At 44.5% G+C, this 24,234-nt stretch overlaps 1 protein-coding gene and 1 pseudogene across 1 annotated transcript; one reads left to right on the top strand and one right to left on the bottom strand.

Moving 5' to 3' along the window:
• The first annotated feature begins 1,942 nt into the window (after window positions 1-1,942).
• LOC136467059 (stearoyl-[acyl-carrier-protein] 9-desaturase 5, chloroplastic-like) lies at window positions 1,943-3,646 on the top strand (annotated as a pseudogene).
• Window positions 3,647-3,779: 133 nt separating this feature from the next.
• On the bottom strand, window positions 3,780-9,406 carry LOC136467058 (uncharacterized). Its single transcript, XM_066465610.1, has 12 exons — window positions 9,109-9,406; window positions 8,781-8,937; window positions 8,594-8,689; window positions 7,580-7,656; window positions 6,785-6,864; window positions 6,083-6,143; window positions 5,683-5,750; window positions 5,493-5,574; window positions 5,290-5,376; window positions 4,987-5,064; window positions 4,232-4,351; window positions 3,780-4,135 (listed from the first exon to the last, which is right to left on the bottom strand). The coding sequence occupies exons 1-12, from the start codon at window positions 9,274-9,276 to the stop codon at window positions 3,959-3,961; spliced, it is 1,251 nt and encodes a 416-aa protein (XP_066321707.1). The 5' UTR covers window positions 9,277-9,406; the 3' UTR covers window positions 3,780-3,958.
• Between the last annotated feature and the right edge of the window lie 14,828 nt (window positions 9,407-24,234).

Genomic DNA, 24,234 nt, shown 5'->3' with positions numbered 1-24,234 from the left:
ATGCTCTAGACTTATGGTATGAGATGCTGTAGAAATTTCATGAAAATTGGATAAGAAATGCTTCGGTTTTGGAGTGTTCTTGTCAGCTATAGTGCGCAGTTTCAGCATGTAGCAGTGGTGGAAGAATTGAAAGTCTGGGTAGCAATCTAGAAGTCAAATGAATCTTCAAAATTTTTACAGCTGCTATATAACTTAGTAATGCACACCTCCACCAAATTTCGTGAGTATTTGAATTTGTACTTTGGGAAATATGCTTATTTCTTTGGAAGGGTACAGAATCTGCCAGAAAAGTGACAAATGTTGGATTGATCTAGAGTCACTTTGATTGAAAGGTCCTCAAGTTGGAAACATGTTTACAAGTGATTGAGGTACCTAAGTTTGGTTTTGAGATGATCTAGAAGCATGACAAGCAAAGAGTACAAGGTCCATTTGATTGTGGAGTGTACTTTGCACACTTTTGGTACTCAAGATGAAGATCAAGATCAAACTCAAGTTGAAGATAAAGTTTAAGTTCTAGATATATTAGAGATCATTTGGTATGAAAGAAAAGGACGTTAAAGAAGGATCAAGGTTAACTCATCAAGTTAAGTCCATCACTTGGATCAATCAATCAAGCTATTTCAAGTGGAGTATTAAGAATGGTTCTTTGAAAGAGGTCACTTCTCCCTAGTGTAGGGGCTTGCCCGCTATGTGTAGGTAAACCAAGTGTGGTACTTGAAGGCTAACAGGGAGAGTGGTGATCCAGAGGACATTTGAGATGCTTAGTTGAAGCAATCAAAAGGGTTGATCAAGAAAAGCAAGCAACCCAAAAGAAAGCTAGTCATGATATTTCAAGTGGTATTCCAAATAGTTCTCTCATGCAAGCAAAGATCAAAAGATGAAGCAAGGCCACCACAACAAGAAAGTGCACTTGATTCATAAGTGGTATTCATTCATATGGGTGAAGATTGGAATTCAAAATGGTGTCTATTGGTCTTCACCAAGCTTATAATTGGACTTCACATTGCTATTGGGGTAGATGAATTGGAATCTATGTGACTATCCTCTACTCCAACATAGCAAAGGTATCATTGTAATGTGCATGATCATTTCATCCCTTACTAGTATGCGGTTAGTGCATATAGTACATGCTTCATAGGATCATGCATAACAAATGAAATGTTTAAATTCATAACCTACCACTATTGCTTGAATATTACTTGATCTAGTGGTTAGTATATGAATTTGTTCATGAGCTAGTGACCCAAGTACTTGATCTAATTTGGATTGCTAACAAGTGACAAGTACAACATTGGCAAGATAACCCTTGCAAGAGGTGTGAAGAAGCTTGTCATTGGTTCAAACCGGACTTGAAAGCTTAGGCAAATCAATTTAGTTCAAGTAACCATAGAAGCTCATGATAGTGATAAGAGTACAAGCACAAGACAACAATGCAAATGGATATCTAGTTGTTTGTTTCAAGTGGTATCTAGACTCAAGATTTCATCAAGAATCTACAAGTGATGTCTAGATCAACTCACAAATCCGGTCTTCAGAATGCTGGTTTTATTCCGTACAGTTGGGTTGTACCGTAAGTCGTCTCGTTTCAAGCAATAGCCAAGCAGCGAGATGATGTTTTTTTTTTAAGAATTATACGATACAACACAAACGGCTACAACACGCACGCACACTCACTTCTATAACACACACCTCCGAAGAACTGAGCTGGCACCACTGGCGCCTCGCTGTCAAAGACGTGAGACGATATGGTACTGTATATTTATATATTTCGAATCTGCACTTAGAGTACCATATAATAGACAATATATATAAATTCGAGATACGTGTAATGTAAGTCAGATTCTTAGACAGTTGCTGTTTCACCCTGAATCTTCTCCAAGAGCGTACTAGCTCGCTGATGTATTTATGCAAGATTTAGACGCTTTCGGTGTCCAGTATAGGAACGACGGTATATATGGGTGTGGATGTAAACAGAAGCAAGTTAACAAATCCTTTTGTTCGTTCTTTCCCCCCGGAGCCGGACAGAAGGGTACCGGACACGACAGCATGCATCATGCATTCTTCATGCGATGGTGACCAGTTTGAGCTTCGCAAGCACCTGCAGACACGCGCCACGCTTATACTGCCCGGCTAGTTGGCTAGCTAGGACCGCATTGGAATTGAATTGCCGATCGCTCATTGTTCGCCGAGAGCCTAGCCTCAGTCTCACCTGTACTGTAGCCAGCTAGCTAGAGCATCGCGGAGATTAAAGGTGGCGGCGGCCATGTCTCCGATGGTGGCGGTGGCGGCGGCGTTCCCTTCCTGCGGCGCCTTCGGTTGCCCGGCAGCGGCGACACCTCCTTGCCCAGTGAGCAGGAGGAGAGCCTTCTCCTCGGTGGTGGCCATGGCTTCCGCAGCCCAGTGAGCTCTGCCTTCTCCTGCTCTGAATCATGTTCTTGCCAGGGATTTCAATTTCTTCGTTCTCCCCCGTGTTTTGTGTTGTCAAGCTGCAGAGTAATATTTTAGGTACGGTACTCATAGTCAAACATAAAAATGTTTGTTTGACATATAATTAAGGCATTTCTAGACAGATTCAGTATTTGTGACAGGATCAGGAAGTATTTTGAGCACCTGATTTATTTGGTATTGGATACTAGTATAGCCTGTCTGTTTATTGGTGTACACTCAGTTTGTTCACGCCGTAGGTGTGAATGTGATGCTTACAGTACTTACCAGCAGCACCCTAAAAAGCACCAGCCACCTGGAGAGTAATATACTCATCACTCATCAGCCACACCAAATAGTAATCAATAAAAAAAACACCTATCCAAATCATCTCAATGAAGAAGAAGAAGAACGAACAAAACAAGTAGGAGCGTAGTAGGAATTTGTGTGAGAGATGGGTTCTTAGAGACGTGTTAGATGATTGTTATTTGTTACAGGTCTGATGGCTCCAAATTTTCAGTGATTCAGAAATGCGACTCCTAGCTAGAGATAGATTAACGAGGGTTCCCATGTCTCAATTCAATTTCCTTTTGTGCCGGCCGCTGTTTAGTTTACTAATCTTGCGATGATGAATGGAGGGTGAGAGCTCCGAGCAGGAAGCCGTTCGCGCCTCTACGCGAGGTCGCGAGCAGATCTGCGGCACCATCGCCGCCGACGAGAAGCGCCACGAGTCGGCGTACGAGCGGATCGTCGGCAAGCTGTTCGAGGTGGACCCGGACTACACGGTGCGCGCCTTCGCGGACACCATGAGGAAGAAGGTGGCCATGCCCGCGCACCTCATGTACGACGGCCAGGACGACGCGCTGTTCGCGCGATTCAGCGCCGTCGCGCAGCGCCTCGGGGTCTACACGGCCAGGGACTACGCCGACATCCTCGAGTTCCTGGTCCGCCGCTGGGGCGTCCAGGACCTCACGGGGCTGTCCGGGGACGGCCGCTGCGCGTAGGAGTTCGTCTGCGAGCTGGGGCCCCGCTTCAGAAGGCTGGAGGAGAGGGCGCACGCCAAGGCCAAGGACCCGGACTTCGCGCCATTCAGCTGGATTCACGGCCGCCAGGTCCAGCTCTGAATTTAAGGATGATGATGACTGGGATTTGCCGACTTCATCAAATGATACATATAATCTACAATTAAAGATGATCTGGTGATCGTTAAAGTGAAGTCGTTGTAAAATGCATACATCAGAGTACATCTGCACTTTTTTTGGTGCTATAAAGCATCGTAGAATGCATGGAGGTCAGCGAAACGATGAAATCTGAAAGATCCCAGTCGCCAGTATATAAAAACGTATGCACAGCAGTTGCTTCAAAAGATTGCCTCAATGATGTACGGAAGTAGTATGTGAACTCGATCTGATAATTCATGAAATCTGACTGACCAGACTTGAAATCTACAGTTGGCGCCAAGTAGACACAATTGACGTCAAGCAAAGAAGAAACCAGGCGGTTTGAGTATACATTGTACTAGTTTTTTTACGACTCAAAGGACTCCGAAGAAAGGATTGGTGATGGCAGAATTCAGCTCGGCTCCAGCTGTGTTCAGGATAGCCTTGTCGACTTTTTCCCTTGCCAGAAACAAAAACTCGTTGCCTTCAAGTTTCTCAAATCCGCAGAGCTCCAGGAACTCCATGCCCCCATGCAGATTTCCAACCCTCTCCTGCAAGGTGGGGTGAATAAAAAAGCATGTTATCGATCTCATTATTATTCTTTAACAAGGTCAAGCACTCTCCCAAATTTCAAGATTTATTTTTACCTGAAATGTTGCATTCGTCAGCCTGATCTTTCTAAATTTCTCCTCATCAGGATTTTTAGCAACGTTTCCAACGTAAGTAAGGAGTGTTTGAAATGCCCTCTTCACTTTGGCATCATCATCCTGTCACAAAAATGGGCGTGTGGTTACATAAAGTTCAATGTCAATGGTTGATCATGAAATTGGCCCCTACAGTTTTTCATAATGTTATGCTTGGAAGTTCATATTAAGCATCAAGATAAAGAGCGAAGAACTACAATTAAACAATTCCAAGTCTGTCAAGCCTAATTCTCTTCACATTTTACAGCTGAAGTCCTCTTTAGTATTTGAGAAACTGTGCAGTCCATCCTATATGTACTAGATCATGTGCAGCATCACACCTACAGTCTTGTTACATTTTTTCTTATATATAAGCACCATGTCTGGAAGACTAATTTGATCATCTAGCACAGGTTTACAATCTGGTTGCCTACTTACAGTTAAAGGCACAACGGACCTACACTTGTCAGTGCAACTTATTAGTTCAACCTTAAAAAATAGCATGTCTAGTTTTCACATCTGCAGTCATATTTATACATACACCTAATGAAAAAGTATATGTGCCCAGTTTTTTTTTTTTTTTGAAAGTATATGTGCCCAGTTGCAGCTGCTCTATTAAGTAATCAAAAGATGACAGCAAATGCATGGATTTCCAATGCAAATGTGTTAAAAGAAAAAAAGGAATAAGCGGATCTCAAGGGACCAACTACACATTGTACCTTGTTCTGTTGCTTAAGATTTCTTAGGCAATCCCTCATCCTCTCGGCCTTTGTAGCTGGCCTGACAGGTAATGCACTCTGCATATTCATATACCGCAGTGAGTTAAATAAAAAAACAAGAAATGAACTAAGATTAACCTAGCAGACTAGTAGATGAAATATGTTCTCCTACGAAGTATAATACTCTTAACAATTTTCATCTCATCAGTCCAATAGGTCAGGCAAACCGTGAGCTTAAAAATGGAACAAAATGGAAACTATAGCCATCTTAGTAATGGGGAATCCAGATTTAAAAGAAAATACCTTCTTCTCTTCAACAGGAGGTGGTGCACTTGGTTTGGCAGCCGCTGGGTCTTCTGGTGGCAATCCTAGTTTCCTTCTCCTTTCAGCCTGAGAACCCAAGAAAACATTTTAAGGCCCAATTACTAGTATTTTCTACATCGATCAAAAATTGGATGACAAAGCAAGAAATATTCTTGATGATGAAGTGGAGAAAAACTAGAAACCTTATCTTCTTCTAATTTCTGGCGGATTTTTTCTCTAGCTCTTTTCTCCTCCTCTTTCTCAAGTCTTCGCAGTTCTATCATGCTTCAAATGGTGGAAAAGAAGTTAATCAACAGGGAATGAGCACAGTAAATCAAACAGAAGCAAAAGAAAGGGAAATAAACAAATCACAGCGAAGGAAAGAAAACCAACCGTTTCCTTTCATTTTGTTCCTCAATTCTTTTGGCTTCAAGAAGTTCTTTTCCGATACGTATTCTTTCCTGGAAAATGTTAAAATGTCCAATTGTTCAATCTGTATTGTTCAGGTTATAGCATATTTCAATAACTCAATAAATAGATGATCTGTAGCGCCTAATGGTCTACAAGGTTAGTCTATAAACAATAATCCCTCTGATATCTGATCAGTTCTACACTTTAGCTTCAGTGCACTGGTTTGTGTATACAAATATGTACAGGGAAATTGTTATGGTTTACTTACTGATTTATTTGACATCTATAAATATATAATATTGATTATTTGTTTATTAGAGAACCAGTGGAACAGACGGGCACCCAAGTAGCAGTAAGGTAAAAAGGAGAGTTGAGAAAATACCTTCTCCCTTTCTCTTTCCATTCTTCTCTCTTCTTCCTCTTTCTTCTTACGTGCACGCTCCCTACAAATGGACAGGGAAAGTTTCAGTATAAGATGCCAAAGAAAATATCCCACATTCGCCAAAGAATAAACAGTTATATGCCCAAACCATTCTGACTTCCTAAATCTACAACTAGGAGCAAACATAAAAAAGAAGTTTCTTTTAACACTAGTGTTAAAAAAATGCTAAGTTTGCTTTCAAGGAAATATGATTTTCCCGGTATTATCTGTGACTGAAACTTTAAGGGTTCCATGTGTAATTTCTATCAGGGTCTTTTATCATCCAATGATCCAAGCACCACAAAAGGGCACACTTAAGAACTCTTCAGCAGGGTCATAATAATGCAACAAAACCACCACTGATTTGGAGCAGATCACATGTCATCATTATACACAAGTAACAAATGATTTGTTCATCAACACGAATATATTGGTTATGTTCTCAAAGGAAAATAACATGAATCATTTCTTACTGATCGACAGCTATACAGAAGACCAAGAGGGTGTATCAGATATTCAGATAGCTGGAACACACCAATCACATAAAATATTCAAATACTAGTTAACTAATTCAGAACTAGCAACATTAACAAATCAATCCATTTTAAAGCAACTATTTAACCATCAGCCCACGATATACATAAGAAAGGTTCATAAAAGCACCTTAGCTCCTGTGCTTTAATCTTCATTTCCTCAGGAGTCAGGCTAGGTTTGTTCGCCTCCGTTTTTGAATTAGCTGGTACCTAAATAATAAAAGATGGTAACTTGTACGAGTTGGAGAAGTATTTTTTTGATGAAGTATTGGTATAACATAGAAATAAATAATATTTAACATATGCCCCACTGAGAATAACTAGCCAAAGCTCTGTGGAACACATGAAACCTAGTGTGAAAGCTCAGTGGCAGTGGAATACTTGCATTGTCAATGTTCATCCAAATCATGCATGTGGAAGCAAAGTATAAATGGCCAAACTTTGGCAATGCAATGTGGCATAAACTAGTTGCCTAGTTCAAACCAACAATATGTACTTCAAGTTAGCTTCCAACTGAATATTTAAAAAAAAAAGAAATGTGATATGATCATATGTTGTCATTTCTTGGAACATGTGAAAAACATTAAAAATGACGCAGTTGGAACATGTGAAGCACAATAAATATGCCGGATTTTAAATATACACAATATCCTCAATATGGATCAAAATAGTTGCTTGCAGAGATTTGAAGAATATAACACAAAGATTAAAAATTGTGATAGGCACAGGAACTACAATGAAAACTTAAAAAGGTTGTTGAAACAAGTTCTTTTATGAAGCCAGTTACTAGCGAGACATATATTATTATATCAAAATTCAAGACCGTCCTACTTTTTAAATAGGGGATCAGATAAGCACCGCCAGAGTATCGAAGGAACAAACCACTAAACTCTGAAAATCAAATGAAAGAAGAATATCATCATACCAGAGGCATCTCATCAATATCTGTGTCCTCCTGGTGCTCAGAAAGCCAGTTAATAGCACCTTCAATGGTGCTATTACCTATAGTAAAAGCAAATGGGTCACCAAAGGACCAATTTTCATTGTGGTTTTGTGTTACAATTAGATGAGGTAATATCAATAGAAGCACCAAATAGTCGGCAACACATTGGCATATTCAGACGCTGAAGTAATTTCTTTATTCACTATAATCAACAAGAGATACTAGTTAAGAATATGAATCAACCTTAACACAAGTTCTCAAAAGCATAGCAGACATATCAGCATCCATGCATTTCTTTTGTTCAGTCATATTACAAATTCAGTCCATAAGCATTCATGCATGTATCCAATTACAATCATAGCAGATCAATTTGGGCTTGCAAAAGCAGTAATGAGTGGAAATGAATGGAATTCATCCTGGAAGATAATTCCATTGTGAAGCATATACTTATAAATCGAAGTTTAAGTCCCGATAGAACTTTAAGTCAGACATCTAAAGTCTTGACTTACAAGTAGCATGTCTAAAGTATCTTAGTGGCATAAAAAATCAACTATTCATGCATTGTACTCTCCTTGAAGTCTAGCATGGCAGTTTGCTACAGAACCTTATAAATCCAAGTTGGAGAAAGAATATGTTAGATATTCTTAACGGACATATTATTTATGCTTCCAAGAGTGAAAAATGCTGACTATCATACAAGGTAAATAGCCTAAGCAGATCCTTAGACTACCGCGGTTTCATCCTAAATCTTCTCTAAAGGACATTATCATTGGTTAGATGCAAGTTTATTCTCTTGACAGCATGTGTTCCTAAAGAAGGCAAAACCACTTTTTTAACTTTGCAAAGGATCAACTAGGGAGAATATCAAAATCCAGTAAACAAAATAAGGCATCATCAATTGTACACTTATCCACGCTTCTTATATATAATGAAGAAAATTTTCAGACCAAGGCCACAAAATCGCAAGTGGACTTTCTTCTGGTTTCAGTCAAATACCAGAGAAGTGAAGCGCCCTAGTGGCGCGTGCTGTCGAGAAACCCATGCCCTCAAGGTCCGTGAGTATCTCCTTGTTCACTTCCGGGACAACCATCTCTGCCACAACCATAATACAGCACAATAAATTAGTCAGTAAGTAACGGCATCAACGCTCATGAGGCTGAGACAATGGAAACAACAACCAAACCTTGTGGCTCCCCGCTCGCCGAGGCCGACGCATCGACGTCCATGGCATCCTCGGAGGCCGGCTTAAGCGGCGCCTCGAGATCGATGGGTTTGGCCGCCTCCGCGGTCTTGTCCGCGAACTCCGTGTGGCCCGTGCGCTTGGTGTGCAGGTCCACCTCCTGCGCACAGCCCGCGGAGTCAGTAAGCATCATCGAGCCCATACGCGATCGGAATCGAACCGAGAGTCCCGCCACGCGCACCGGATTGAATCTACGAGGGACGAGGCACCAAAATCCGACGGGGAATTCGGGGAGAGCAAGAGAGGGGAAGGGTGGTGGGTGGGATCTTACGGTCTGGGAGCGGCATGGCTTGCCGCAGTCGGAGCAGACAAGGTTGAGGACGGCCTCGGTGGACTCGACGAAGTTGGCGTGGTTGGTGGCCTCGGCGTGCGCCTGCGCCTCCTCCACGCTCCGCAGCTGCGCGCCGCAGTCGCCGCACCGCAGCGACAGCCCCGCCATTGCCGCAGCCGCCGATGACGCTTCGATCGGCTTGCCCCCCAGCAGATTTGGGGCCAAATCGGCGAACAGGCAGTAAGTGCTCTCTCGTCTCTTCTCGCGAGGTTTTTAGGAGTTAATGACGAGTTGGGGGAGAAAACGGGGAGACGAGAGAGTCGAGACGATGACGAGGCGGACGGGGGAAGTTCGCTCAGATTCGTTTCCAAACAAACGGTTTGGTTTGGTTTGGTTTGGTTTGGTTCCATTCCGTTACGTTCGTGGCACCAATTGTACTCTCGCACAGTCATTCACCTCACCGTTCATATATTTTTTTTATCCATCCAGTCAAGAGAGATAGGGAAGTTATATTATTATATTATATATATACTAGCAAAGATATCCGTGCCTTACGACAGCAGAAAAAACAATACTCCATCCGCTCCAAAAAGAATGGAAATCTCAAGTTTCGAGGCTAGATTAGCGGAGATGTAATTACGCATGTACTTCTGCGATATATTATTTCATCCCTTGGTATTCTAGAGAGTTCCATGGAAAGTTCTTCACGAGTTCAAAATATTTTATATTATATAATGTCATGAGCCATGCGGTGGTTCTTTTTCCGTTATGTTTTGTTGGATGGGTCCTACTTAAAAAGGGTGATCAAAACATAGGATTTCATTCTCTGTGGTACAAGATTTAAACTCTAGGATTACTTTTTTTTTTAGGACGGAGAGAGTAGTATATAGACTTGATTCAAATCAAATGATCACCTCACCACCTTGCATCGTTGATTACTATGACTGTGTTTCTCTTCCATCCGCAACTATGTGTCACATTAATGTTTTCCACTACATTGTTGTGCTTTAGCTATCATACAAAATAATACCCCTGCGTTACCCGAAAAGATATAACAAACTTAAACTATTTAATCTATTAACTAAACAGTGGTATTATATTTTTTCTTAAATATGTCACACAACTCAAATACTCCCTCAGTCCATGAAAGCATGTAATCTGGTAGTTCAAATCTTGTCCCAAATCTCATGTAATCTTAGAGTTAAGATTATCTTTTTCAGATAGATCCTACTAATAAAAAACATTGCACCTTTGAAAAAGCAACTCATCCGTTGTACTTTGAAGGAACATTTCAAATTGTTCCTTCAAAACACAGCTGCAGTGCTTCGCGGAGGGCGTCTTGTGGTCCGAAGGCGCCATTGCTGCCGCAGCCAGTGGAGTCAAGCGCTGAGGCGCAGCTATTGAGGGGCCCGAGGGTGGATGCCTGGGCAGCTGATACGGGTGACTCCATCGTGCCTTTGATTTGTAAGATTGGTGCAGCGCAGCTTTGGCTAGTTGATTGGAAATTTGGATTGTGCGTTTTCAATTTTTTTCTTGCTTTTGGATTTTTGGAAAGTTCTTCCCCGAGCCGCTCTGCTCCGCGCCGCCGCTGCCAGTCCAAACTAGAACGCGGCGGCTGTCGGGCGCCGGCCGGATAGGGGCAGAGGCCGCGCTCGCCGAAGCCGGAGCGGGAGCCCAACACAAAGTACTTCGGCTCCGTTACCCGTTGGGGAACACGATTATTTAAGTACCCATGCGAAATATTAGGCTCAAAAAGCCCAACACAAGTATTTTGGTCAGCCTGAGCAATCATCGTATATATGTATATATAATCCGTTTGTGTTCCCTAGAACCCTCGGTTCAATTTCTCCTCCCCGTCTCAGCCGCCGGTAGCCCGGCACCCAACAAGCAACGAAGACCCCTTCTCGGCTTCTCGTGTGTGCTGTGAGTCCTGTGACCCTCGCTGGCTCAAGTCCCGACTCGAGGAGGCCGACGCCGTGCCCCTCGCTCGCTCAGGTCCAGTCTCCGTCGTTCGCCTAGCCCCGCTCGGGCAGCACGGCTCGAGGAGACCGACGTCGTGCGTGCCTGCCCCTCGCTCCGTTCTAGGGGGCGTTCGGCTGGTTGGAAATTCCTCCGGAATTCACTGTTCCCGGATGAGTTTTACTGTTCACGATGTCAAAAATTCCTCCAGGTTGCTCCAAATTCGTCCAAGCGGCCCTAGTCTCTCCAGCCTCCGCCCTTCGCCCAGCACGGCTCGAGGCAACCAAGGAAGCTCTACCGTGAAGAAGAAAGCACCAAGCCTGCGCGAATTTTTCCATCGCTTCACTGTGATGATCCAGGAAACGATGGCGAAATTCACTCCACAAAATGATGCGCATATGGCAGTGATGTGTTTTACAGGAAGTGCCTGCCATCTGATTTGAGGGTAAGTGGAGGAACATGAAGAAGTGAGCTGGCTACTAACGCTGGCAATCTTACATATATGTAGCAGTTGATATTAAATTACTAACCATACTTTCGTCTGTTTGAGTTCATCTGCAAATCCGATGCCGCGCACATGGAACACTGATGAGGTACTAGAGCATAGCGGAACACTGATGTGGTAGTAGTACATAGTGAACACTGATGAGGTACTAGAATATAGCAGAACACTGATGTGGTAGTATAGTACATAGTGAATGTGCTAACTCCTCACTGCCAAGTAGGAATGGAGGGTTTCTTCTAACTAGGATATTGATGCTTGGTAAGAGCCATATGTAGCATGAAGCATCTGTCAAAATTCTCTGCTGTATAATATAACGAAGGGACTGTCTACATATCTGTTCACAGATCTCAGCTGCCCAAATCTGTCACTTTTTTGACCAATCACAGTGTTACAAAAACTGACAGATAACTACATAAAAAAATCTGTCAAATATGTTAACGGGTCTACAACACCAAATCTGTCAATTTTTTGATAAATGAACAGCTAACACTGCTCATTGTGTTGACGGGTCTACAACACCAAATATGCTGGCATTGCTCAGGCTGGGCGCCCCAGTGAACCGGCTGCCACTCTGTGCGTTGGTGTTCACTCGTGCTGCTGTCCGTGAAGCGGAAGGGCCTGCCCAGTCCAAGCCTTTGCATCTCTGAAAAATGTTCAGAAGCACAAGCAACATGAGAAACACCATTCACCATTGTGAAAAAAGCAGACTGGACAAGGTAAAAAAAGGTACTCACCGCTGCTGGCTGTTCCAGCCGATGGAACCGTGAGCGACGGTGTCGGACTCGGACAGACCTGCCATGGCAACCGGCGCGGGCGCAGGTTGCCGGCCGTGCATCAATGGCATGTCGGCCGCGCTGCTACTGGCCACCGTGCTTTGCTGCTGCTGCATGGCCAAGTGGCGCCTCGAGTACATCAGCGGCAGGCCGGCGGCCAGCCGAGCTTCTGGACCTTGAGGAAGTACTTCTGGGCATGGCTCCGTACTGCAGCACACATTGTGTTCAGAGTTGAGTTTCAGTTATTGGACATGTACAAGTAAGCACACATACACACACAAATGTAATATTTTTCATTGGATCAACAAGCAGCACTTGGGAAAATCAAGTCCCTCGCTGAAGGTGACAAATGACTAGGAAGAGTACATGTTTGTACCAGCATCACCTTCATTTTACCTGAAATCCTCCTCCCTGTGGGAGTAATAGTAAAAGTAGTAAGTTAGTAACATGGCCACCCATCAGGCAAGGTCCCATTCATCTGCCAGACCAGACCAAACCATACACCTCAATGTACCAACCTCTCATTAGGCATCGAGGCCACCATTGCCAATCAATCAACCGACTTGTCACAAAAACCTTCACAAAGGCACTATCTATATCACTGAAAATATGCAAACCAAACTTCAGCACTGCATAGGAACTACTTGGAAACATTAAAAAACAAGGCACGCTACTCTATGACAACAATTAGTGCAAAGTGCAGAGAGAACATACAATTCCAAATGCACGATTGCTTAGATATATATACAATGAATGTTCTATGCCAAGGACATGTTGCTGTTACATGGACACGGTTAAGAAATTGGATGCCTTCTGGATGCTGTAATAGTATACTACATAGCGGCTGAGAAAGTTACCACATGCTGTAATCTCTGGATCCTCTGTGCTTGTTCTCTGATGCAAACAAGGTTGTTCTTGATCTCACCACATATCCTTTCTTCCAGTAGTCTCAATGGAACCCAGAGCTTGGGCTCCAGCTCAACCAGGTAAGACAGTGTCGTCTGGAATTCCTGCTCCTCTGAATTTCCCCCACCTTCGAGAATGCTACCATCACCCTACAAAATAGATATAAGAATTTACTGAGCATATTAAAAATAAAAGATAAAGGAATCCATTTTCCAGGTAAATCACTGAGATTATAGCTCACCATAATTTTGTTAAAAAAGGCTTGGAGTATTCTCATCAGATGGGAGAGTGCTAGAAAGAGGAGCATAAAGAATAACGCCACAGCTCCAGAAATCAACTTCAAGACCAACATATAGTTTACCTGAAAAACTAAATTCACCATTACAACTCAGGACATTACAGCTAAAAAATAAAAACAACTCAACTAAATTCACCATTAAAAGTCTGAAAAATACAGCTTAAAAAAATCAACTCAACTACACCTTGTATTGCTCCCTCACACATCAATAACTGGTCAGAGAAGAGAAGCAGAGATTTACCAATCTTCTTACATATATAGCTGACAAAAAAATTACAGCCCATAAGCCACAAGACCATCATGCAGTACCCCAAAACAAAACATCATGCAGTACTCCAATCAGTTATCTCTCAATGCAACTCAGTAAAAACAACGCATACACCCACACACACACAAACACAAAGACACACACAGAGACATACACCCACCCACACACAAATTTAGGGTCACCAACCAAACAGGCCCTAAGTTAATATTGCAGCAGATGGCAATATGTAAACATGATTATCACCTATCAGAAGGATTAGTTCGTTTGGAGAGAAGCTGACAGGTTCTGGCCTTCAGGGCGTGAATTACCAGCTAGGAATACGATTCAGCCGGCATGTGGCTGATTATGCCTAATATCTGTTAGGTTGTCACCAAGGTTTCATATCCCAGTCGACGACGATGGAATACTGGCAATTCCATCCGAAGAAGAATCGAGAATGAGAGAAGAGCGCGAGAGGTAGGAGAAGAAGAGGGAGGGCAGGTATGCACCAGTGACTCAAAAGAGTGCCGTCCTCAGCAGAGAAAGGGGTACTTTGTTTTTCTTGGTGGTAGGATAATGTTCATTGTTCAGTGATTATTTATGGTGCAGAGATGTGACGTACGCATGCTTGTTCATGTTAGCATGCCATCCAAGCAAAAATCCTTTCTAAGACTGCAGAGATCCGTTTAGACGAGCTTACGATGATACTTAAGTCTTATAGTTTATCCATTAACCATGAGACTTAGGAAGATTACCAAAAAAAATCCCATTAATATTAATTGGACTTAGATGACAATACAAGGAAACTTTAACCCGGTTTCTGCCTTTGCCAAAGTGATTGTAAGTTGGTAGAATTTGAGTCACCCTATAATATTACTACTCGTTCATTTCCTATGTAATGTTTTGATGCTAGAATTGAATGTTCCAGCCATGATGTGAGTGCTATTGACATTCGCATGATAGTGTCCCTCCTAGTGAGTACCTTGCAAAATAAATAAGGGACGTGCTATACTTCATGCGCCTAAAAACGCCATCACTTCCAGGCGACAATTCTGAGCAGTCCGATGCCCATTCAATGGCTCATGCCTTTTCTTCTTCCTCCAGTGATGCACTGTTCATCTTACTCCTCTCGCTATGGTGTCCACACTGGCCCGCTCTTCGCCCCCGCCGTGGTGCGCTAGGGTTTCGCCCGCGGCATGGAGCTCCGGCAAAACCCTAGCACGCCCGCGGCGGCCACCTTCTTCTCCTCCCCCCTCCTTCCGCGGCGAGCTCCGGCCATGGAGCTCCCCCGCCCCAACTTGGCTTGGCTGCCAGGCCCCTAAACCGCTCTGCCGCCGTCCCCACCACCTGGTCGGAGATGGAGAAGAAGAGAGGGAGAGTTGGAAGAGAGAGGGCGCTGAACTAACCCGACGCCGGTGAGGTCTCGCCGGAACCCTAACCACAGGCGCGGGCACCGGTCGAGCACATGGGCGCTGTCACCTAAACATCTCCTCGATCTTAGGCGACTGAGATGTAGGAAGTGTGAATAAATAAAGGTTTTCACATAAGCCTCTTGTTTTGTTTCCCACCTCTTGGTACATTTGACTGCATGCTAGTAGCGATCCAATATCACATTTCAATTTTTTCCTTGCTCCAACATCATGAACGCGTTCCTGTACAATCTGACAACGCCAACATTTTATACTTCGAACTGGTGGGTTGCATGCTCCTACATCACCTAAACATTTTATTGCATGCTCCGAGTATATTACGTTATTTTGCAGTTAAATTTTCAAATTGAGGTGCAAGATAGATGCCAAAAATCGACAGACATCTGACTGCCTTCAACTATACCTGGAACCTAATTCAAGCAAGTGCAAGTGCATTCACTGTGTTGGCCTAATTGGATCTCAGATTCAGATCTAGAACTATCAGAGGACAGCTTGGCCCTTGGCCGCATGGATTGAATGGAAATGCAATGGCATATTTTTTACAATGACACTCCTTTACTTTTTATAGGCAAAGGAGACTCTCACTTGCTACAACATATTCTATCCACTAAAGTGGATGCTGAGTATATTCCCAACACTAGACTTAGAAGCCAAGAAAAATAAAAAGTGCAGAAAAAGTAAAATACAAGTGCTTTAGCACTAGGCTTATCTATCAATCTCTCCATAAGCCTTGTGTCGAGCACTGGTGGTGATCTGCTGTAGCTGAATCCTCTCCCTCATCTTCTGAAACTTGGACTTCCCCAGCGACTTAGTGAGAATGTCAGCTAGCTGATCAGTAGTGGCAATGTGGCTGACCTTGATGCTCTTGTCCTCCAAGCAATCTCTAATGAAGTGGTACTTGATGCGGATGTGCTTGCTTCTTTCATGGAAGACATGGTTCTTGGCCAGAGCTAGAGCGAACTTGCTATCCACCTTTAGCTTAACCACATCCACCTTCTTGCTAAGGAGCTCTGCCAACATCCTTGACAGCCACAGCGCCTGTGTTGCGGCAGTGGTGGTGGCGATGTACTCCGTTTCACAGCTTGAGAGGGCCACCACCTTCTACTTGAGGGACTGCCAGCTGATCAAGCAATAACCGAGGAAGAACATCGTCTCGGTTGTGCTCTTGCTGGTATCCACATCGCCGGCGAGGTCGCTGTCGCAGTAGATGACGAACTACGCTGTGTCAGGGGCCCTTTCGTAGTGAAGACCGTAGTCGAGGGTGCCTGCCACGTAGTGCAGGATTCGCTTGGTGGCCTGCAGATGCTCCATTGTCGGCCGCTCCATGAACCGGCTCATGTACCTAATGGCGAACACGATGTCTGGCCGGGTATGGACTAGGTAGCGCAAACTCCCGATTAGCCGCCGATAATGGGTTGGATCGACCTCCTCGCCATGCTCTCCTGACTCAGCTTGAGCTTCTCCTCCATCGGGGTGTGGGCCGGATTGCAGCCTGTCATGCTGCCGAGCTCGAGGATGCGCTTGGCGTAGTGGGTTTGGTGGAGGGTGATTCCGGTGGCGTCCTGGCGCAGTTCGACGTCGAGGTAGAAGCAGAGGAGGCTGAGGTCACTCATGTCGAACGCCTTCTTCATTTGCGCCTTGAACACCTCTACCTTCTGCTCTTCAGCATCGGTGATGATGAGGTCATCGACGTAGACGTCGACCAGTAGAACGTTGCGTCTGTTGCCCCACCGGTACACCGCCGCCTCATGCGTGATCTGCTTGAAGCCCATATTCTTGAATGTGGCATCGAGCTTCGCATTCCAGGCGATGGTGCCTGACGCATGCCATAGAGTGCCTTGCATAGGTGGTACACCTTCCCCTCTTCTCCGACGATGGCGTAGCCAGGTGGCTGACGCATGTAGATCTCCTCCTTGAGGTCGTCGTTGAGGATGGCAAACTCGACGTCCATGTGGTGAACTTGCCACCCCTTTTGAGCCGCCAGCATGAGGAGGACATGGACTGACTCCATGCGTGCCACGGGGGCGAAGGCGTCGTCATAGTCGATCCCCTCCTGCTGAACAAAGTCGCACGCCACCAGCTTCGCCTTGTGCTTGATCACCGCGCCCAGCTCGTCCTTCTTAAGCTTGAACACCCACTTCAGGGTGATAGGGCGGTGGCTGTCAGGCAGTGGCACCAGCTCCCAGGTGCGGTTCTGCTCGACGGACTTGAGCTCTTGCTCCATCGCCGCCCGCCACGCTGGATCACCCTGCGCCTCAGCATAAGTGGTCAGCTCACTGGCGTGCGTCATATGAAGCTAGACAAAGAGCCTCTTGGGCTGGTCCAGTGAAGACTAGTTGCCGAGGATGCTTGTCACCATGCGGTATCGCATAGGCTCATCATCGTAGTAGGCGTCCAGGCGGTCTTCATCGTCCTCCAACGGCGTAGCATACTCAAGCTCTGGCTACCTTGCGCGCGCTGGTGTCGCAATGGGCGAGGTAGAAGATGCCAAGGAGGTCAGCTATGGTGCTGGAGAGGTCGAAGCTGCTACCAGTGGACTGTCGACCACCGCCGGTGGGCTACCGAGCTCCCCCAGATTTGGTGATGGCGAATGAGGCGGAGTTGGTGAAGAAGTCAGTGCTGGTGATGAAGACCCATATGTCGATGAAGATGCACCTTGTGCTTCCTTAGCACCTCTAGCCCACGCGTACTCGACGGTGAAGTCGCGAAGCACGGTCACCGACCTGTCATCCACTGCCTTATCCCATGCCCAGTCGCGTCCTTCGTCGAACACGATGTCACATGCCACGTGCACGCACTATGTCGCCGGGTCAAGCACGCGGTAGGCCTTAGCCCCCTCTGTGTAGCCGATGAAGACCCCCGACGGGCTGCAATTGTAACATCCCGGCCCAGGGCTTAATAGGATTAATAGGATACTCATACCAACAAGTTGCAACTTCTTTTCTAGAAGCCTATCTCTAAAGAACTCTGAGGTTAAGCATGCTTGGTCTAGAGCAATTTCAGGATGGGTGACCGACCGGGAAGTCCTTCCCTGGTGCGCATGAGTGAGGACAAAGTGCGTAGAAAAGACTTGTGTGGGTCTATGAGGATATGCTATATCCTAGAAAAGCTACCAGATGTAAGCGGGCTCGGCCTTGTAGAGGCGGGATGTTACAGAATGGTATCAGAGCTGACTCTCGCAGTTTCACGGGCGCGTGTGTCGCAGTTGCGCAGTCATGGTACGCATGGCTAGAGTGGTCCCAGAGTGGTCACACAGCATGGCACATGCGTCGACACTGGACACATGGACGTGGCCAAGAGGGGACGTTCCTGGCTTAGGATTGACCGACGAGGACGTCAGTCTCTTTAGGGGGTGATGATGTAACATCTCGGCCCAGGGCTTAATAGGATTAATAGGATACTCATACCAACAAGTTGTAACTTCTTTTCTGGAAGCCCATCTCTAAAGAACTCTGAGGTTAAGCATGCTTGGTCTAGAGCAATTTTAGGATGGGTGACTGACCGAGAAGTCCTTCCTAGGTGCGTATGAGTGAGGACAAAGTGTGCTCGGCCTTGTAGAGGCGGGACGTTACAGCGATCATCGAGCTTGCCGATGTGATTTAGCTCCTTGATGAAGGCGAGGCAGTCGAAGATGCACAGATAGCTGATTGCCGGCTTGCACCCGTGCTAGGCCTCATACGGTGTCTTGCTGTCGAGCACACTGGTCGGAGAGCGGTTGAGCAGGTGTACAGCGGTCATCATGGCCTCTCCCTAGTAGACCGCCGGCATGCAGCTCTGTTTGAGAAGTGTGAGCGCCGTTGCCGCCACCGTTTGATTGCGGTGCTCGACCACGCTGAAAGGATCAAGATGCCCAAGAGGGGGGTGAATTGGTCTAATTCTAAATTTCTTTGCAATAATTAAATCCTATGGTTAGCCCAATTAACCCCTTGTGCCTAGAATGTGTTTCTAATGTTCTACCGCACAAAAAGTCTTACAACCTAAGTTCCAATCCTACTCTAGTATGATAATTCTATGAATGTAAAGACAAGTATTGAATTGCTCAAAGTAAATGCTCAAAGTAAAGAGAGAAGGACGAACACGGCGATATTTTGCTGAGGTATCGAAGAGTCATCACTCCCCACTAGTCCTTGTTGGAGCACCCACGCAAGGGTGTAGCTCCCTCTTAATCCGCGTAAGGATTAAGTGCTCTCTATAGGTTGATTCTTTGACACTCCGTCACGGTGAATCACCCATAACTGCTCACAACTTGAGTTGGGTCATCCACAAGCACTGTCGGAGGATCACCAAGCTCCCAATCACCACCGAGCCATCTAGGTGATGGCAATCACCAAGAGTAACAAGCACGAACTCTCACTTGACCACGATAAGCCTAATGAGAAGGGTGGATGCACACTTTGCTACTCTTGTCTCACTAATGAGGGCTCTCTTTAGGATTCTCAAATCTCAATCACCTCACTAGGACCTTGCTCTTTTTGGCACTCACAAAGGTGTTTTTTAGTTGTTGGAATGAGTAAAAGTACCTCCACACACGAATAGAGGAAGTATTTATAACATGGGCTAAAAAATAAACCGTTATGTGCCTCTGCGGGATGACCGAATGCTCCAGTCAGTTCACCCCGAACTCCAGTGATCAAGTGGTGACCGGACGCTAGACAATGTCCGGTCACCACTGACCGGATACGTCTAGTCATGATTTTCCCTCTCTGGAACCTTACTGGAGTCGACCGGACGCTGGCCCTCAGTGTCCGGTCACTTCACCTCTCAGCGTCCAGTCACTTCCAGACGACTTCACCTTGATCAAATGAACTGACCGGACTCTACGCCAGCGTCCGGTCACACCGAAGCCAGCGTTCGGTTAGTATTTGACCCTCCATTTACTTCAAACTCTCGATCATATGTGAATGAAGTTTGCTCCAATGGATCTAAGGGCTATTTTGGAGCTACCTAGTGCTACATTTAGCAAGTGTGCACCACATCTAACTCACTAGACTCACCTAGGTCAAGCTACCCGTCCATACCCCCTTAATAGTACGGCCAAAGGAAAAACAAAGTCCTAAACTACTATAAGTGTCTCTTCAACACTAAACGACACATAGAACTAGTCCATCCTTAACCTTGTTGTCCATCCTTTGAAAACCAAAACGATTTCCATCGTAGGGGCATGACCACCATAATTGCCCAATCGATCTCTATTACCATGACCTAACTTAATTGCCTCTGCAAACACATGTTAGTCACAGTAATCACATATTGTCATTAATCACCAAAACCCAACTATTGGTCTAGATGCTTTCAATCTCCCTCTTTTTGGTGATTGATGACAATGCCACCTCGAGTATGTGAAAGAGTTGAGGTTTTTAACATGCTTGGTTCATATAAGCTTTTGACAATGAGAACAAAAGAGTTAGGCAAGCTTATATGACCCAAGACAACATAATGTACTCAAAAGATATGAAATAAGCATGAGTACAAGTAATAAAGCTCATTTGCATCGGAGTAAAATGCGGAAGCAAAGCAAATGAGCATAGCACAAGTGATATGACATATAAATAATTCAAAGTAGAGAGCACACATGTCATATATCATGATCACGTAGATATCACTATCACATAAATATAGTTTGATGCATAAAAGTAAACACAAGAATGCATAATAGTGTATCACACATAAAACTCCAAATGTAATAGATAATCTAATAGATAAACTAAGCTCCCCCTAGATATGTCGCTCCCCCTAAGACTAACATACTTGATCCCTCTCCCCCTTTGGTGTCAAACACTAAAACCTAAGGGTCGATCGGCGGGGCTACAGCGGATGAGTCGAGCGCTGAGGAATGAGAAGCGAGCTAGAACTGAGTGCCATCATCATCTGAACCAGAGCTCTAAGCAGTCTGACCCTTTGTAGCCGGAAGCGATGTTGAAGCGATTTGGGTCGAATTAGGGACTGGAGCGGCCATAGACTATGTAGGTATCACTGAAGCAAACGGCTCTAATGATGCAACAGAAGAAGGGAGCGTCTCTAGGCAAGGCAAACCACTAGGACACATGCTCTGTAGGTGAAGCAAACTATGCTGGTGGCTGTCCCTGACTCTAAAGCCCACTAGGCTGTAATGCTGGAGTCATAAAAAGTGGTGGCAGTCTGACCAAGCTAGGGTGAAGCCTAATGGAGATGAGGATCCCAATCTTCCATTAGGTGATGGTAACTATCGTTATGGCGGAGAATGACACAACGATCCGGCTTCAGATCGAAAGATCGAACCCTGCAATCTTAGCACCACAGCTCCTCTAGTTATCAACCGAGTCATGGACCAGGTTGACCTCACCAAGAAGGCTAATCTCTGCCTACGCAACGAAGAGCACAAGCAAGAACAAGAAAGATTGCAACCAAATTGCAGATGTATGATTAATCTCACGAGTTGGGGTCTCACAAACCGATGAACGATGAAACTGTTTCTTAATAGAATAATCTAAGTAAAACCCAAAACCTAAAATAGGTGGTGGCTACTGATTATATAGCCTAAGGGACGTCCAAGGATCCCTCTTCACGTCCTAAAGGTGCCCCAACATGTTACAAGGCCCAACGGCCCAAAAGACGACGATGCAGCGCCGTGACAGATTCTGAATGTCAAATTGTTTTGACGATTCCTATCGATTTCGAAGAGGTTTTGACGTGAAACCACTTGGATTTGTTTCCTTATCAAATTAGCTTTCCATCCATATGTGGATCATCGAAAACGGAGTTTGGATGCGTCCTGGGCGTCCATTTTATTGCAGACTAGTCCTAACTACCGAGGCAGACTCGAACTCGGATTGGACTGGGCCTCTAGCTTGGCTTGGACGTCCTTGCTGGCCTCCTAAGGTGGTGGCCAAGGAGGAGGATGTCCAAGGCCATCTCTTAGGTGTTCTCTATCTTCTTGGGGCATGCTCCAACTTGGGCCTGGGTCTCAAGGATGTCTAACAAGTCCATGACGATAGTGTGGCTCCCGCCAGAAATAGCAACAGAATATATTGGTGATTTGGAGGCTTTACCGATGTGATATTGAGATGGGACCAGATCTATTTGAAAGCTTATCAAACAAGCTTTCCATCAAGTGCTCATTGGCCTCGATCGCACTCCGTATGGATGAGTTATGGCCTTCCCAATGAGGCATTGTTGGGCTGCCGACGAACCGAAAGTTCAACTTTGATGAACTTCTATTATGAAACATATTTGAACCTACAATCAAATAGTGACATGTACATGTGGAACCAAGTAAATTATAGCCAAAGCCACTATGCAAATGTAGGAACGAGCGCACCTTATAATCATTGTTCATATCCGAAGGTGACATGTCCTCATCATCCTCCCCTTCTTGACAACAAACCGTCCTCGGTTTGAGCTTAGCTGGTGGACAAGTTATCGGTAGTAGCCAACATTGCTCCCCTTCTTGAAATTTAACCTGTTGCCTCATTACAAAACTTAGGGATTTCGACATGACAACATTATCGCTATTGGTGCCCTCTAGTTGATTATATTTTTGCACAATGAAAGGAGATTTCAGAGTTAAACAAATATAGACACGATGCACCATATACTCTCCTTTACAATTATATTTGCCAATAAAGTGACATGTACATCTAGATAACCATGGCAATCCTGCACAATTAAGTTCCTCTTCTAAACTACTAAGAGCATATAAAGTATCAAACTCAATATAACCCAAAGTATTTAAAGAATACAATAATTTCTTTTCTTTTTTTCAGTAGCAATGGGAAGCAAACGTTTATGTTCAGCATAAGTAATTGGTTCCAAAACATGGAAAACTGAAGCATCATCAACTAATTCATCTTTATCACAAGGAACATCAAGCAAATTATCATGGGACAAAGATAAATCAAGAGAGGGTTCCACTAACAATTGCTCTATGATAGCATGGTTTGTGGAAAAATTTAGTACATTAAGACAATTTTCACCTTCCGTGAGTGTAGCACTATGGGCATTACCTGTGTTCTCAGTAGGAGTAATAGGTGCATTGTGAAGTGATGGTTCTGAATTTGGATATGAGGTTGTGAGCTCCTCATTTTCTTCCATGTTATCCTCTCGCTTATATACATTATCCTACAGAAGGTTAGTCATAGCAAGAGGAATAACAACAGACTCTTTCTCTAAATGGTGCACCTCATCATATGAAGTCAAAACAGGAGGTGGATTAACAAAGGTTTCTCACATAAGAAGTTTCATATCATTCCAAGTTTGAGGTTTATCAGAAGGATATAAAGACTCCCACCAAGATAAAGCAGAATGTCGCAAAACACTAGCTGCATTTTTTACCTTCCTCCTTGGACACATAAAGCGAGTAGCAAATATGTTATCGATGGCAATTTCCCACTCCATGTACTCATTAGCACCTATACCATCATAAGTCGGTGGATACGAACAACCTGTTATTGTAAACACAAAAATAAGGAATAAACGGTGAAAGTTATCCCTACCAAATGACTATGTGGTTGCAGTAGTGTCACTTTTCATAGCAAGTGGAAGCGTCTTACCGAGCTCTTACAAAGTTCTTACCAACGCAAGTAGTGGCGGTACAACCGGCGACTGGTTCGTGATACCTGTGAGGCAGTGGTACTGAGATTGCAAGGGTCTTTTTCTGTACTGATCTGAAGTATATGTGGAGCTTGGGAGGCATGCAAAAGAACAAATATGTATATGTGGCACACAAGTCAGTGACAGACAGCAATATTGAATAAATGTCCAGAGCACTTGTCCTAGTTGCTGGCCTATATGTGTTCCTATCACCAGTTGTGATAAACAAGAGAGGAAACAAGGATGAAAGGAAACAAATATCAAAGGTAGCAACAGATGTGAACAAGGCAAAAGGTATCACAAACAATAGAGCTATTGAGTGTTCCTTATGTGCTCATTTTCGATATCTTCTATTCTCTTTTACTATTTTTTCTTTTATTTTTTTTGTCTAATCTTTTTTTCTTGCTTTTGCTCTTTTGATATTTTTTTCTCAGCAAGGA

This window comes from Miscanthus floridulus, chromosome 7, assembly GCF_019320115.1.
Source record: "Miscanthus floridulus cultivar M001 chromosome 7, ASM1932011v1, whole genome shotgun sequence".
Classification (NCBI taxonomy): Eukaryota; Viridiplantae; Streptophyta; class Magnoliopsida; order Poales; family Poaceae; genus Miscanthus; species Miscanthus floridulus.
The sequence above is the reverse complement of the archived record's forward strand: the minus strand, read 5'-3'. Positions and strand labels throughout refer to the sequence as shown.